This window comes from Equus quagga, chromosome 2 (genome assembly GCF_021613505.1).
Source record: "Equus quagga isolate Etosha38 chromosome 2, UCLA_HA_Equagga_1.0, whole genome shotgun sequence".
In the NCBI taxonomy this organism is placed as follows: Eukaryota; Metazoa; Chordata; class Mammalia; order Perissodactyla; family Equidae; genus Equus; species Equus quagga.
This window is the reverse complement of record NC_060268.1, coordinates 100,247,401-100,264,985: the sequence shown is the minus strand read 5'-3', so window position 1 is coordinate 100,264,985 and position 17,585 is coordinate 100,247,401. Positions and strand designations below refer to the sequence as shown.

General features: G+C 36.2%; 1 protein-coding gene across 8 annotated transcripts in view; it reads right to left on the bottom strand.

Annotated features, from left to right (window-relative positions):
• Positions 1 to 17,585, bottom strand: part of CCSER2 (coiled-coil serine rich protein 2) — a 168,498-nt gene that overhangs the window by 38,804 nt on the left and 112,109 nt on the right. For all 8 annotated transcript variants that reach the window (XM_046652863.1, XM_046652865.1, XM_046652866.1 and 5 more), the window contains exon 7: positions 3,303 to 3,386. In XM_046652863.1, coding sequence (XP_046508819.1) covers positions 3,303 to 3,386 — 84 coding nt within the window. The remainder of the gene's footprint in view (positions 1 to 3,302; positions 3,387 to 17,585) is intronic.

Below are 17,585 nucleotides of genomic sequence, written 5' to 3'. Positions count from 1 at the left end.
TTTACAAATGTACAATTGTCCTATACGGAGACAAGTGAAATACAATGTAGCAACTTGAGGGAATACTACATAGTCATCATTCAGTCACTGCTAGGTTCTGCCGCTGTTGGAGAAAACAGACAAAAATAAAATCAAAATACAATGTGCTAATAACATTAATAGCCAACATGACATGACAATATGACTTTAAGACAGGCACTGCTCTAAGGATTTTACATATGAAGATAGGCAAAGGAGAACACATCAGGAAATGGGTAACTCCAAGGGAGTCTTAAAGGATGAGTAAAAAGTTCCAAAGACATGGAAGTGTGACAGGCTTTGGATTTTAGGGTAAGAGATTCTAAGTATCGTATGACAATATAGAGATGAGGACAAGCACAGCATGTTTGGAGAACTACAAGCAGTGATGCTGTCACACAAAGGCTGTGATGAACAGTGCGGAGCAATGTGGTTAGTAAACTAGGTAGGGGGCCAGATCACAGAGGGCCAGGAAGATCAAGCAGGGGAGTGACAGATGGATTTTCATTTGAGATGGCTTTGACAGCTGTCTGGAGGGCAAATTAGACGACAACAAAACCACGCTAGGGAACTCATTATCAAGATGTTGTAATACTCCAGATGAGAGTAGCAGCCTGACCCAAGAGAGTGATAACAGGGAGGAGAAGGAATCAGAATTAGGAGATTTTGGCAATTGACTGCATGGGAGAGCAGAGCACAAAAGAGCAGTCAAGAATGACATCTGCATTTCTAGCCTGGGTGATACGGTGAATGGTTGGGCCACGAAAAGAAAGGGAGAAAAAAGGAGGACAAATATGTCCAAAAAGGTCTATTTGTAAGTTTTAAATATATTGTTAGAAGTACCTGTAGGTGGGACATACAGTGGAAATGTCCAGTGGGCAAGTGGATTACTAAATATGAAAGAGATTTTTATATGTTATCAATATATATGTCGTAAATGAAATCAAGAAAGCAAAAAGTTCAAAGAGGACTGAACTAAAGATATAAATCTACATTCTAAAGAAGAAAAGGGACCTACAAAGGAAAGGGGGGGCAATGCTGAGGGGTACAAGGAATTTCAGAGAGAAGTGACACAAAAACCAAGGTATAAAGCTTTTAAGACAGAGGCCATGCCAAATGTCTACAAGATTAAAACCAGTATCTATTCTCACTTTTCCAAGCTTCCGTGTAAATTAGAAAGGGGTTTAAGGACAGTCAAGGGACTGTTCTGATTTACTGAATTTAAGATAGGTAAAATGTGGGAATTTAGAAACAGGCTGAAGAGGAGGTAGAGAAAGCACACGGAAGACATATGAGAGAGGAGGATGTAGTCAGGTCCTTAACAGCAGCAGCAAAGAGAGTCGGGTACACAAGAAGAAAGGGTGGCCTTCCACAGCACGCGGCCACTTCTCCCCTGTAACTGGAATGAAGTGAATGAGGATGACGATAAATGCAGGTAAGTCAGAGGGCAAGAAGGCAGGTGGCGGGAGATCTTGCTTGACGAATACAAGGCTCCCTGCAGAAGCTGAGAAGAGGGGCTGAGAATGGGGCTTGAGGAGAGGGGTCAATGTCTGGAGTAGCTCATCAGCAGAATGGGAGAGCTGTCCTGAGATAAAGGATGGACAGGAGGCAAGCAGGTCCAGCGGAGACTTCAGACCCTAAACTGGCACAAGTCATCCTATTTCTATCATTTTAAACTGAACTGCTAAACCATTTTGGATGAGAAGGTGACACAGCTGGGGATTTGCTGACAAAAGTCCAAGAGTCAGTGTACTGGAGAGAGACAGCATCAGCTATCACATCTCGCCTTGAAAAAGAAGGAAGAAGACTAGGACTGATCTGCCTGAAAGGAAACGGAGCTGGGACAAGAAATAAATACTACATAACAACATTTCTATCATGTGATATTAAGCATGCAGACAAACTAGAAAGGAGCATGGAAAAAACGAAGACACTAGTTGTGTAAAAAAGTTGGAATTAAATTTTTCTCCTTTAAATATAATTTCTTTATAATTTCTTTATAATTTTTCACAAAAAAGTTTCAGGAAAAAAGTCAATTTTACTTTTAAAATGTCAGTCAGAAAACTTAAGAAAGCTGAGAGATGGTCAGAGTCATTTAAGTCAACGGTTCTCAACTGGCAGCAGAGTTTAAAGAAGAGCCGTGCGGCTGCAGACCCGCTGATCAGAGCACGGTTACAGGCACGACAGCACAGGAGCCAGAGATGGGGGGCATCTGTGCAAGGACAGGCAGGGAACACAGTGAAAAGCCAAGATTAGAGAACTAGCTGTGACTACTATCCCACATTCTTTTGATTCGATTGTTTTCTATACAGTCTTGTTCCCAATGTCACTCCACATCCTATGAGAAAATTGTGTCCTCCGACTCCTAATATCAGGCTTGCCACTTGACTTGTTTTGGAAGCGACCTATGCTACATCCAGGCAGAATGTACATGCGGCTCTGCAAATGCTCTTCTCCCTCACGGACAAAACCAACACGTCCCAGGACAGGGGCTGATCCTTCAGCCTAGATCCCAGAATGAAGACAACACAGGAAGCAGAGTCCCAGCCCATCTCCAGCTGATGTGGAACACTGAGAACTAACAAGTGAGCCACCAATATTGCAAGGTTGTTTGTTAGTGCAGATGACTATCAAACACTGCCTAGCATACCCTGAAAATAAAAAGTAAAAGTAACCAATAATTTTACTTGGAAATATCTTAAAAAATCAAGAATACTCATGTGTGCTTAAGAAATAAATTTGTGCTTCAGAACAGTTGGAAAAGAAAAGAGCTTTTCTCAATGAAAAGTAGACCTGAAGATGAGAATTATAAAAAACATACTTCCAAACACTCTAATGCACCTGCATTTTATAATTATATTTTTAAACATGAAAAAAGATAAATTAATCTCATTTTCAGAATATTTCTTCAATGTGATTATATATGAGAAGTATCTATTAATCCTTTTAATTTTATTCATAGTCATATTTTAAAAACTGTTATTCATAATTATAAAAAAGAATTTAAAAATTTAATGATTTAAATAATAAAGAATTCTCCACTATTAGTACTACAGAGATAAATGATTATCCAACTGATAAAATAAATTCAAATTAAGGCACCACAGGGATATCATTTTAACGTAATAAAGTAGCAAAAGTTAAAAGCAAACCTGATTAAAATCCAAGACAGCAAAGCTGCAGGTTTCAATACATTTACTACTAAATGTTTTAACTTTTATTGCTTTATAATTTTAGTAATAAGAAAGAATTCTGAAAACTTCAGCATGACTACCTAGTCATACCTTATATATCTGATCACCATCTTCCGGTTCCGGACTGGACGGCAATGACAGCTGAACATCGTGCAATGAACCACTTCCATCGTGCTGTTAGAAGAGAAAGGAAACACGAGGTTAACAGAGTAACCGTAGACATTCCGTTCAACTGGAATTCACCCTAGACCAAATGCCGGCACAGCAAGGAACAAAGAGGAAGTAAGATTTTGGAAATCTCCTCCCCATCTCCACACATCGGTAGAAGGAAATGTGGAAGAGGAAAAAAGAGAGTTAGGGCAAGAATAATCTGTGGAAATGGATACAAGACACTGTATGAGGGGACGAAGCAGAAAGTCACTGAAAGTTTTAGAGTGGGAAAAGGAATATGGGAAATTTCCTAAAGAATTTTAAAATTACCTCACCTAGGAAAAATGTAAACTAAAAGCCAAATTAAATCTGCTTTGCTTTAAATGTGGTATTTTAAGTATAAAGGAATCAGAAACAATAATATTAAATAACTCAGCAAAGCTTGACCACAAAAATCATTTGATTAAAAATGCTAGACACGAGTACACATTTTCCATGACTATTTATACGCAGTCTGAGAATGGGTAAAACTAATTTCTGTGCTAGATATCAGAAGAACAGTACTCAGGGAAAGGGGGTTACTGACTAGGAAGGAACATTCGGGAACCTATTAGGGTGCAGGAAATGTTCTATGCCTTGACTGTATGGTGGTTATGTGGGTACACACATGAAAAGTTCAAGCTACCCACACAAGGATTGGTATACCTCAAGAACTTTACTGAATGTATGCTATACCTCAACAAAAAAGTTAAACTTTTTGTCCTTAAACGCAATAAAGAAAACGACAGGAGAGTAGTATTAAGTCGTACCCCTTGTTGAACAGGTTTAGGAATAACCAGCTAAGAAATGGTTTGTTTGATGATTCAGGGACAATCTCAAAAAGGGTGAAGCAGTGAAGAATATTCCTGGGATGAGAGTAAGGGACTGAGCTCCTGACAAAGGCAGTACCACTGTGGTTTGACACCGTGTTTGGTCAGATGGTACCCAGCTGCCTTGGGACACCCACTGAATCAACGACCTTCAAGGAGAACCATCACTACAATCTTCCTCAGATATACCTGTCCAGAAGGAAAGTCCCCAGACCACGCAAATGACCTGCATTGAAACAAGAGTGCTAAAATTGAACATAAGCATGTAGGTCATTTTCTTTTTTATTTACTGTACTGTATAACTACTGAATCAGAATCTCTAGGGATGGGGCCTAGGAATTTAGAAAAGCTCAGCTGGTAATATTGATTGACAGCAAAGAATAAGTGTTTGCCAAATTTCTAGCACAGATAAATTACATTTTTATCGGTGATATCATATGGACATTACAACTTGACCTGAGAAGGGAGGCAATGTCCTAATGCATAAGAAATGTCCTAATGCATAAGAAACACCACATTAAAAAACATTAAAAAAGAAAGAAAGAACTTTTACAAGACATCTCAGTGGAAGGACCATCTCTGCTGAAATGCCTGACACAGAAAGACAGGGCCAGTCTGGCATACAAGTATGTATTTGAGAAAAGCAGGACTGTAAAATTTGACTTACTGCCAAACATCTACATCTTCCTGTCCACTGCAAAGCAGGAACCCCAAGGAATGGGAGACAACACAAGCACACACTGCTTTGCCTTGGACATGGATGTCACTGTGGGAAATATGCAGCAGAACAAGAAAAATAAAACATCAACCTTCAGGACAGAGGAACAAAAACGGGAGCCCAAGGAAAGAAAAAGTATCAGAGAGACCACAAAGTACCAGGAGGCTCAGGAAAAGGACTCTAGAAAGTTTCATGTAAATTTCTAGGTTCACCCCCTGAGCAGCATTTACCTGGATCTGATCCTAAATGGCATATTAAAGACTTTGAGAAATAAGCTAAGACCACTGCCCCAGTCCAAAACTAGCCTCTGGAAGGTGCAGACTCAGAACTGATCTGGTAGGCACGGCAAAGTCTTTCTTTGAAAATACAACTGACGTTACAACTACAATCCAAAGGTGGCTAGTTGGAACTTGTAGCATAAACCCCACCAGACTGTTTGCCTGCAGGAAAAAAAAAAAAAAAATCAATATTCTCCATAGGATTTAAACAAAATCAAGAGCCTCATAACACAACATCCAAATATCTAAAACACAATCCAAAATTACTCAACATATAAACAACAAAAAAGACTCACACAGGAAAAGACAATCAACAGACATCAATGCCAAAATAATACAGAAGTTGGAATTAATTGGAAAACATTTTAATAGAGCTATTATAAAAATTCTCCAAAAGTAAGCGTGAACCCTTAAAGAGAATGTTGAGAAAGTGTCAACAAAGAAACAGAATCCATAAAGAGAAAACAAATGGAAATTTTAAAACTGAAAAGATCCAATAACCAAAATTTAAAAATGCACTAGATGGACTAAATACCAGCATTTGAGATGATAGAGTGAATTTGACAGATCAGTAGAAATCATTCAATCTGAACAATGAAGAGGAAAAGATTCACAAAAAAAAAGCAAAAAGAAGAGAGTCTGCTGAGGCAGCTGTGGAACAGTAACAAAAGACCTAAGATTCATCACGTCATCAAAGTCGCAGAAGAAAGGGTGTGGGGCAGAAAAAAATATTTGAAGAAATAATGGATAATTACACCTCAAATTTGGTGAAAGATCTGAACCTGCATATTTGGAAGTTCAATTTAAAAGAACAGAAAATAGACAAAATGTGCTCTCTGAACATGAGGGAATTTTACTAGAAATCAATAACAGAAAGATAATCTTCACACACCTGGAAAGTAAACAGCAAACTTCTAAATCATCCATGGGCCAAAATTACTAGTTACAATAAACCAAGGTAAATAAGAAAATATTTTGAGATGAAGGAAAATGAAGACACCACATATCAAAATGTGTGGAAAGCAACTAAAGCAGCGGTTAGAAGGAAAATTATCACATGAGATGCTTGTAGCAAAACCAAGGCGTCAAATCCACAACTGGGACAAAATAAGCCCAGAACAAGCAGAAAACAATGAAGAGCAGAAATTAATAACATCGAAGATCAAGAAATAGAGAGAAATCAATGAAACCAATAATAGCTTCTCTGACAACTGCAAAACCTCTAGCAAAACTGCCAAAGGGCAAAGAAAGAAGGCGCAAATGAGACACACACAGGACACAGTGACATGTGTCAGGACGGAAGCAGCGACAGATGACAGACATCTCGGGCGTGAAAAGCAAACATGGTAGTAATAGTAGGAGTGCCGCTATGCACACAAATCCTCCATGAAATGGACAAATTACTCTAAAACCACGAACGATCAAAACTCACTCAAAATGAAACACACAACCTGAGTAGATCTATGACTTTTAATACAATGAATTCATAGTTTAAACCTTCTATAAGAGAGAAAATGAAGGCCTGATGTTTTCCTGACAAATTCTTCCAAAATTTAAAGGAATAATATCAGTCCTATATAATCTTAGAGGAAACAGAAATCAAATTAATTAGAAAGTTAATCAAATCAATTGATGAGGTCAGCATTTCCCTAATACCATACAAAGACAGTATAAGAAGACTATATAGATCAATACCCCACATGAACAGAGACATAAAAATCCTTAATAAAATATTTGTGAATCAAATGAAACTATATATAAAAAGGAAAACACACCAGGAACAAAGGGGGTTGATCCTGGGAATGCAAAGCTGGTCAACAGTGGAAAAGTAATGTAATTCATCCTATCAAGAAATATAAGATCTATATGATTATCCCAATAGATACAGATAAAGTTTCTGACAAAATTCAACACCCATTCATGATAAAAACTCAGCTACCTAGGAAGAGAAAGGAACTTGCTCAACCTGATAAAGTCCATCTAAAAAGCTCTACAATTAACTTCACATTTAATGGTGACAGAATAAATGTTTTACACTTAAAACCTGGAACAAGGCACTCCTCTTCAATACTGTACTGGAGTTTACACCCAGTATAATAAGGCAAGAAAAGAAGAAGAAGAAAAAAAGACAGACAAACAGGAAAGGAAGAAATAAAACTATTTCCATTCAGACACTATAAGTTTTGGTGTAGTAAATCCCTAAGTGTCTACAATAATATTACTAGAACTAATATATGAATTTAGAAAAGTCAGGATACAAGATCAACATACAAAAATCTACTATTTCTATGGCAAAGAACAACTGGAAATGGAAAACTTTTAAAAGATTACTATTTACAGTAAACCAAAATCCACAAAACAAAAAACAAAACCAAGAAAGAAATAGAAATCCAAAATTAAAAAAATATGTATTTAGGCACAAATCTAACAAAATATAGACACTCTATATTAACAACAAAAAAAAATTGATGAAAGAAACCAGAGATGACCTACGTAAATGAAGAGAGATACTCTGTTAATGGACTGGAAGACTCAATATTGTTGACGCGTCAATTCTGTTCCAAATTCAACTACAGATCAGTGCCCTCACAATCAAAATGTCAGCAGAATTTTTCGTAGAAATAAAAAAGCTACTTCTAAAATTTATATCATAAAGCAAAAGAACTAAAAGAGAAACAATTCTGAAAAGAAGAAAAAAGTCGGAGTAACACTACTTCATTTCAAGACTTAATATAAAGCTATAGTAATCAAGAGTGCGATACTGGCAAAAGGACAAACACTGATCAAAGGAACGGAATAGAGTCCAGAATTAGACCCACACACATATGCTCAAAGGCATTTGAACAAAAGTACAAAGGCATTTCAATAGAGAAAGGACAGTCTTTTCAACAAATGGTACTAGAACATCCACGTGCAATAAAATTAACTTTAACCACACTTCATACCACATACAATGTAAACCTACATGTTAAACTTAAAACTATAAAACTTCTCCAAATAAACACAGAAAATCTTTGTGATCTAGGGTTGAGCAAAGATTTCTTAGATATGATACCAAAAACATGATCCATAAAAATTGATAAATTTGACTCAGACCTTCTCTTTAAAAAACTATTAACAGAATGAAAAGATAAGCCATGGACTAGGAGAAAATATTTGCAACAAGTGAGGTAAAATACTGAACATATTGCCTAACTCATAGACAGCATTTATAAATTGTTAGCTATTTTTTAAACAATAGCAACAACAAAAATAACTATAATGTGAAGGTCTAGGGTTTTTACCTGACTTCATTAACTCAGAATCATACCTAGTTGCCCAAAAAGCTAATGCTATTTTTTTCAATATTCATTTGTTTTGCCATTTACATACCTGATAAAAGACATATATAAAAATGTAAAGAACTATCAAAAATTAACAGTAAGATAAAAAACATTTTTGTTAATGGGCAAAAGAACAGATATTTCACCAAAGATACAGAAATGGCAAATCAGAAAATAAAAAGATTCTCAACATCATTAGTCGTTAGGCAACTACAAATTAAAACCACAGCGAGATATCACTGCACACCTATGAGAAGGGCTTTTGAAAAATACTGAGGACGCCAAGTGTGGCTGGCAAGGACACAGAACAACTGGAACTTCATTAACTGCTGGTGGGAATACAAAATTGTATAGCCACTTTAGAAAACAGTTTGGTAGTTTCTTAAAAAGTTAAATATACAGTCATGTGTCACTTAACAATGGGGTTCACTCTGAGAAATGTGTTGTCAGGCAATTGTGTCACCGTGTGAACATCACAGAGTGCACTTACACAAACCTAGACGATACAGCCTACTGCACACCTAACCTGTATGGTACTAATCTTATGGGACCACTGTCATGCACGTGGTCTGTCATTGACCAAAACGTCATTACACAGCACATGACTGTATACTTAGCAAACAACCTAGCAACACCACCCCTACGTCTTTACCCAAGAGAAATGAAAACACACTCACATGAAAATCTGTGCATGAATGTTTATAATGGCTTTATTCATAATTGCCAAAAACTAGAAAGTGATACAAATATCCTTCAACCGGTAAATGGATAAACAAACCATGGTACATGCATATAATGGAATACTACTCAGCAATGAACAGGAACAAATTACTGATACATGGAACAGCATGAATGAATTTGAAATGTATTATGGTAAATGAAAAAAAGACAGACTCAAAAGACAATATAACATGCGATTCCATTTATGTGACAGTCTTGAAGAGGCAAAACTGCAGAGACATAAAACAATCTAGTGGTTGCCAGGAGCTAGCAGTGGGTACAGGGATTGACTATAAGAGGAAAAATAAAAGGAATTTGGGGGAGTGATTGCAATAGCTGCACAGCTGCATGCATTTGTGAAAGCTCACGGAACTGTACAACAAAAACGGCTGAATTTTACTGCATGTAAATTATACCTCAATAGAAATGCACAAGGTTGAAAAGTGCCCCTTGGAAAGTCATGCTAACTCAGGACTTGTGAATATGACTTCACTCAGAAATAGGATCTTTGTAGATGTAACAAAATTGAGGTCACACTGGATTATGGTGGGGCCTAAATCCAATACGACCAGCGTCCTTTTGAGAGAAATTTGGACACACAGACACACAGGTCATGCAAAGATGGAGGCAGAGCCTGGAGCGACGCATCTACAAGCCAAGGAATGCCCAAGACTGCCGGCAGCCACCAGGCTAGAGAGGCAAGGAAGAGCCTTCAGAGAGCACACGGCCCCGAGGACACCTTGATTTCAGATTTCTAGCCTCCAGAACTGTGAGAGAATAAATTTCTGTTATTATACACCACCCAGCTTGTGGTATTTTATGTCTAGAAAACCAATCTAAGACCTGACAAAAAAAAAATTAAAAGCAAACGAAGAGAGAGAGAAACACCAGTAAATCTCAACAATCACGAGAAAAGAAAGCTGACATAGCAATATCATTATAACACAAGAGGCAAGGTAGAATTAAAGATGAAAAGTATTAATAAGGATAAACAAAGTCTTTAGCAATCAGAGGAACAGTCCGCCAAGAAGATGGGCCAATAATAAACATTTATAGACCGAATAAAATAGACTGACGATACGAAAACAAAAATTGACTGCATTAAAAGGAGAAATTGAAAGACCCGTAATTATAGCAGGAAATTAACAGACTCTCAGAAATTCACACATCAAAGACAAAAATTTAGTAAGGGTAAATAAGAATGGATAAATAATTAAAAGGCTTCATATAATAGACATACTGCTACCTAAAATATAGAGAATATATATTCTAATCAAACAAACGTGCAACAGTCACAAAAACTGACCACGCTCTAAAGCGGGGCTTAACATCTATGGCTCAGAGGACAAATCCAGCCAGATGCCTATTTTTATTATAGTCCAAGAGCGAACAATAATTCTTAAATCCTATTTATATTATAGTCCAAGAGCTAACACTGATTATAACATTCTTAAGCAGTTGCATTTTAAATGGTTTTATAAATATCTACATAATAGGCTCAATTTTGCTTTTGCTTGAAAAAGCTAAAATATTTACTATATGGCCCTCTAAGGAAAAGTTTTCCAAACCCTGCTTTAGGACACACAGGGACTATCAACACATTCTAAAGAATTTATATCACAAAGCTATTATTCTTTATTATTAATGTACTAAGATTAGAAATCAATTAAAAAATGAAAGGCCCATATACCAAACCAATATTTTTGAAAATTAAAAAAAGTTTTCAAATAAGTTTATAGTATACCCAAGACATTAATGTTTACGTATTGCGATGCCTTAAAGAAACAAAGAATCTTCCTTTTTTTTTAACTGTCTGGCCGTCTAAATTTAGATCAAAGAAGGAAAAAGCTATTACTTCCATCAAAGTACAAGAGCTTAAAGATCATGAACACAGTCTCCAACTGAATCAATTAATAAAACTACCTCCCCTCCAAATAACTCTGACACTAACCAGTAGTAGTACTCTTTATTAAACTTTTTGTCCGAGACAAAAAGTGTGCAGGCCAAAAGTAGGAAAACTTTGAGAAAAGTTTCCTTAAGCATCAGAGGGGGAAAAAAATCATAAAATGGACAAAAAATATTCTCTTTTTAAAAAAGAGTGAAGAAACAACCATCATGCATGTGATGTTCACGCTTCACATTACACATACTAAGGAGCTAACATTTCCTGACCAGGGCTGGGCACTGTTCTAAGCATTTTGCATGAACTTATTTAATAAATGGCTTGATGCAAAAATAATATATAAAACTACAACACACCACTGCACAAAAAATGAGCATTCACAGTTAAGTGATTGTCCAAGTACTCTGGGCTGCTTTACTGAGCAAAGTGTCTCAGCAGTTTCTATAGGTTCCAGTTAGGATTTTGAACTCCGAATGCAATTAACCTTAAGTTAATTAACTCTTCTGTCATTAGTATTTGATTAAAGATTCAAAAAGACAGATAAAACTTCCTCTATTCTAAGAGCATTAGGGGTCTACTGTCAGCAAACCATCCTTCACTTTTCTTTCCTGACATAGCATAAAGGTAAACTTTTCTTCTAATATTAATCTTCCACATATTTAACTTGTTGGAAAACCCTACAACAAACTCCGTCTTACCCAGGTGGTTCTTCCATGAGTTTGCAAAAACTGGGCTCTTCCTATGAGTTCCAGAGCAGCTGCAATGGACATGGACACTTGAAATGACTAACAAAACAGTTTGGCAGCACTGACCAATCTCTGCTGACAGGCATCATCAGTGATGTCAACAAAGCTGCCTTGTGTTTCGGATATGCTACAACACAATCACCAGAGGCACGCCAGGAAAAGGAGGAGGGGAAGAGGAGAGATTGATTTTTTCTTTTTCTATTCAAAAAGGTACTTTTTAAAAATACAAAGGTATATGGATGAACGATCACAGCACAGCACACTGACTCTAGAATGTGCACTGAGAATAATTTTTGAGTAAGGCTGTAATTCACCTATGAGATTTAAAATCAAATGATTGAAGCTACATTTGAGAGGATTTAAGAAATACAGACGTACAGAGCCTGATTTTCATTAAGTGCTTCCAAGAAGAGGTGATCTTAACAGATGCTTAGGACAAAGATATTTTAAAACAGAAAAATCTACCTGGTATTCAACTTGACTAGAATGTTATATACGGACAGATTCTTTATAATATTCTAAGCAAATATTATTTACAAATTTCTTCTGTTTAGATTTTTTTAATTAAAACTAAGTGTTTACTTTGTACATATCTGAACCAGAATATCCTTGTCTATATGTTTCTTTTGTCACTTAAAATTAATGTGTTGTAAATTTCTTCTAATTTTTCTACATTTAAAAAAATATTCAACTCTTCAAACCATCTGAGTTTACTATATCATAAAACAAACAACTAAATAACTGCTTCTATACTACTGAGTTTTTCTCAACATTTACTTGAAAATTCACCTCTGTCCAATCATTCTTTAGCAGATACTTCAGCATATATTTCTGGGTTTTCTCTTCTGTTCCCTAGCTCCATTTTCTATATGTGTTAGCATTACACCCTGCTTTAAAGGGTTTGTTCCCCCCTCTCTTTTTGTCCTTCTCAATGTACACAAACCTCATCCTCTGGTGCTAACAATTTTGGAGTCATTTCAATGAATCCCCAAAATAAAGCTTGTTGTGACTTCAGCTGAAGTTGTATTACACCTGTATACAAGTACTTGGAGGAACTATAGGTTCCAATCATACACCTACAATCATATACTTCTATCTTATCTTTGTCCTTTGTTACACATCATTCTTATACTTATTTAATAGTTGTATGTTCTCCTAGCCTATAAGGTGGCTGTCTTGGTTATTATATTAACACACATGTAAGTTAATGTTGATAATATTTAGCATTCCTGTAGAACATCAGTATTTTCTTTACAATTTTTATACAAAGTTTTGTAGGTTTCTTATAAAATGTCACAAACATCTCTCAGAAAATTGATGATTCAATGTATATTGATGCAGTAATTATTTCTAGTTGAAACCTATGATTTATTATCCTTGGAGTCTTGAATACAGGTGCTGTTTATCTATTAGAACAGGTCTTTTTTTTTTTACAGGATCATGGCCCACAATAAGAAATAATTTTATATCACACCAAGTACACATATATATACATACAAATATACATGCGAATGTGTGCACGTGTGTGTGCATATATTTATATAAGGATGGATGGATGGATGGATGGTGGACAGACAGAAAGATATAGATATCATATTAAAAACAAGTTTCACAAAACATTATTTGTCCTTTATTACATGTGATGCCCCTAACAGTTTCTGTACTGTTCTGCTTTACTAAGAAAAAATAATAGTTATGATGGAGAACAAAAGTGATTTCAAAACCCACTAATCAGTTGTAATGTGCAATTTTAAGAACAATGCACTAGGCACAGGACAAGAATTGTGACTTCTTTTCATCTTCATTACTACCACAATCCTTGATACTCAACAGGTGCTTAATAAAGTATACTGAATGATGGAATAACAATAACTAAATGAATATTAAAGTAAATGGAATTAGCTTTTTGGGCAGCTACATAAAATTGTGAGCAATGCAAACAAATAAAAGCTCTTGACTTTCACATTTTTATCATTATTGTTGCTATTAATGTTAAGATAACAGCTAACATGACTTACTTTCTGTGCATCCAATACCACGGTTAGCACTTTATCTGAACTTCCCCATGCATTCTTGTTTTTCACACCCACAACACACCAAGCAGACACTTCACGAATTCTTTACAACAGTCCTGAGATAGGCGACATTACAGTCTCTTTATCGTTTATGAGGAAATTTAGGAAAGAAAGTTTAAGTCATTTGTCCAAGGTCACACAACAAACAAGTGCAAGAACTGGTCTGAATTCAAATCTCCACCTTGGAATTTTCTATTCTAATTTTTTGAAATTACATTTATTCTTATTAACTTTCATCATTAATATGCAGAGAATTAATAATATTCCAATTATCCCACAACTAAAAACAACTGAAATGTCTATCAAGAGGTAAATGGATAAAATAAAATTGTGGGACATAAATGTACAATAGAACACTATTCAGCAATAAAAAGGAAGGTACTGATACTCACAAAATACAAACGAATATCAAAACCATTATAGTGAGTGAAAGCAACGAAAGAACACACCTTGGATTGTGCCGTTTAGATGAAATTCTAGAACAGACAGAACTTTAGTGACAGAAAGTAGAGCAACAGCTACCTGAGCCAGGTTTGAGACAGGACTGACTGCCAAGGGACAGGAGAGAATTTTAGCAGCTACAGAAATGTTCTATATCTTGATTGTGGCTGTGGTTACACAACGCTATATATTCATCAAAACTCAAACTATATACTTAAAATGGGTGCACTTTATTAAAATGTAGATTCTACCTTGATAGTGAATAAAACTTTTTTTTTAATTTTCTTCTTCTTCCTCTTCACTTTCCTTTCCCTTCCTGAACAAGCCGAAACAGAACAAGATAGGTTTTCACCTGAAAGGACAGCCCAGCATGAAATTTCAGAGCCTAAGTAAGTTGAGGAATGTGCCCTGGCAGGGGGGCAGCTTACCACAGCAGGTCAGAGCCCAAAAGGGTGAAAAGGGCATCCACAGACGGGATAGGGGAACAATTTGATACCAGAGTCAAGCCTGAGCAGAATTAGCATGGCACATGCACATATGGGCAGCCCGGTGGGCCGTCAGAGTCCAAGGAGAGTGAGGTGGGCATCCACACATGGAATGGCCTGGAGAGGGCTACCAGAGCTCAAGAAGCATGAAGAGGACATCTCCCAGGAAAAGGCCCAGTGCCAGGGGTCAGACTCAAGTAGGGCAAGGAGGGCATCCATATGTGAACATCGACTGACATGTGGTACCAAGCCCAAACAGAGCGAGGAGGCATCCAAATGGAGAGGGAGACTGGTGTGCAACGTCAGGGCCTGAGCTGAATGAAGAAGGTGTATACAGACGGTGGGGAGTAGCCAGGCATGGGGATTCAGAATTTCAGTGAGGACAGAAGGGCAGCTGCAAGGAAGCGGTATGGACAGTGGTGGTAAGAAATTGGTTACACCCAGGAGGACTGGTCAAACGAGTAAATATATTTTAAAAAATAGAAACCAATTCTCTCACTGTCAGAGAAAGGAGTCATAAATATGGTAAAAGAAAAATGCTGTATTTAGATTGGAATTGAAGTTATGAGTACAAACTTATCATTTTCAGTATATTTAGACAGATACAGAAAGTCACAAGTATGCATATAAACACTCACAAACACATGCATACATGCACATGCATGTGCGCACACACACACCCCCTCAGAAGGCTTAAGGGCACTCATGCCCCAATAACAATAAGCACACCTAGCCCCCAGATCTTGGATTCTAAATACCATTCCCCACTAAAAGGAACCACGGCTCCTTGAAAAAAAAGGTTGTTTCTAGGTTGAGATACGGAAAATACTAAATAAGCCTGGGACATCTTGTATTGCCAAAAAGGAAAGAAGTGCCCAAAGAATGATAGGTACAAGTCAAAAGGACATAGGAGCCAGCCTAAAAGCGCTCTCAAATGCCAAATCTTGGATAGTCTGAGCATCAAAATAAATCATATTAACATTATAACTGCATAATTTAAGAAACCAGGAGCACATACTAATATAAATAAATCACTGAATAAATAGGAAATTTGACAATGAATACGATATTTGTATAGTTTCAAAATTCCTCCCTACAAAATACTAATTAAAATGGGAAAAGAGTAATTTCACAGTTGAGAAGGCTTGCAGACAACACCTTTATCAAGTGATCAAAGTTACCATCACTAATGGGACAAACCAAAATCATGTGCCACCAGATCGGAAGCAAGGAGAACAACGCAGCACCTGCTTCTGTGACATTCCTGTCGAAGATGCACAACCTAAACCAACCATGTATGTCGGTTTGGCTATGTAAGACAAACCAAAATTGAAGGGCATTCTGCAGAATAACTGGCCCAAAATATTAAAAAGTGTCAAGGTCATCAAAGTCAACGGAAAACTGAGGAAGTACTGTAGTTTGAAGAAAACTACAGAGACATGACAAGTGAAAGCAATATGTGATTCTGAAGTGGATCTTTCTGCTATAAAGGACATTACCAGGACAATTGGCAAAATCTGAAAAGGCTCTGAGGATTACATAGTAGTAATGGATCAATGCTAAGGTTCTGATTTTGATGACTGTATTGAGCTTACACAGAAGAAAATCCTTATTTGTAGGAAATATACACTTGACACTTGGAGATGATGCTCTTTAACAGGCAACTCACTCTCATGTGATTCAAGAAAAAAAGTTTTTGAAACTTTAAGTACCTGAAATGTTTTTGTAAGAATGAGAATGTTTCAAAAAATTTTTGTTTCAAAAAATATCAGAAAAAAACACCAAACATTGGAAAGGAAAAACATAATTGTCACTATTGCAGATTGTATGCTTATCTAAATAAAAATTCCAAATAAATCTATGGGTAAATTATTATAATTAATAGTAATTGTATCAAGGTTGCTAGATACATAAACTCAACAAATAAAAGTCTACTGCATTTCTGTATACCAGCAATAATCCATTAGAAAATGGTAGCACTCGCAATGGCAACAAAGACTTTAGGTACTAGAAATAAATCTAACAACACTGCATAATTCTTTTAAGGAAAAAAGTATAAAACTTTATTGAAAAAAATTTTTAAATCTAAATCAATGGACCTATACATCACATTTTTTAGATACAAAGTCTTATAAATATTCTAACACGTTAATTCTTCCTGAAATTGAACTATTGATTCAATGCTATTCCTATTAAAATCCCAAGAGTTTCTCATGGGACTCAACAAAATGATTCTAACATTTTATGGAAAAGCAAAAGACTAAGAATAGTTAGGATACTCTAGAAGAAGAGTAAGACAGGGAACCACAACGATGTCTTATCATGTCTTATTACAAAAGCAAGTTAGATTATATAAGTTGGCACCGGGAGTGTGTCAAGTATACAGACATCTGGTTTTTTTAAAGAGCAGACACTGGATATCAGAGGAGAAAAAATGAACTCTTAATAACTTTTAGTACTGAACTGATTATCTACATGGAGAAAAGCGAAAGTGGACCTCTATCTCACACCTTATATACACCAAAATCAGTTCCAAGGTATTTGTAATTTAACTATGAAGGTCAAAACTCTCAATTTTTTTAAAGAATAGGTTATTTTTATGACTTCAGAACAAAGAAGGATTTCTTAAACAAGAATTTCTAAAAGCACAAACCACAAAGAAAAA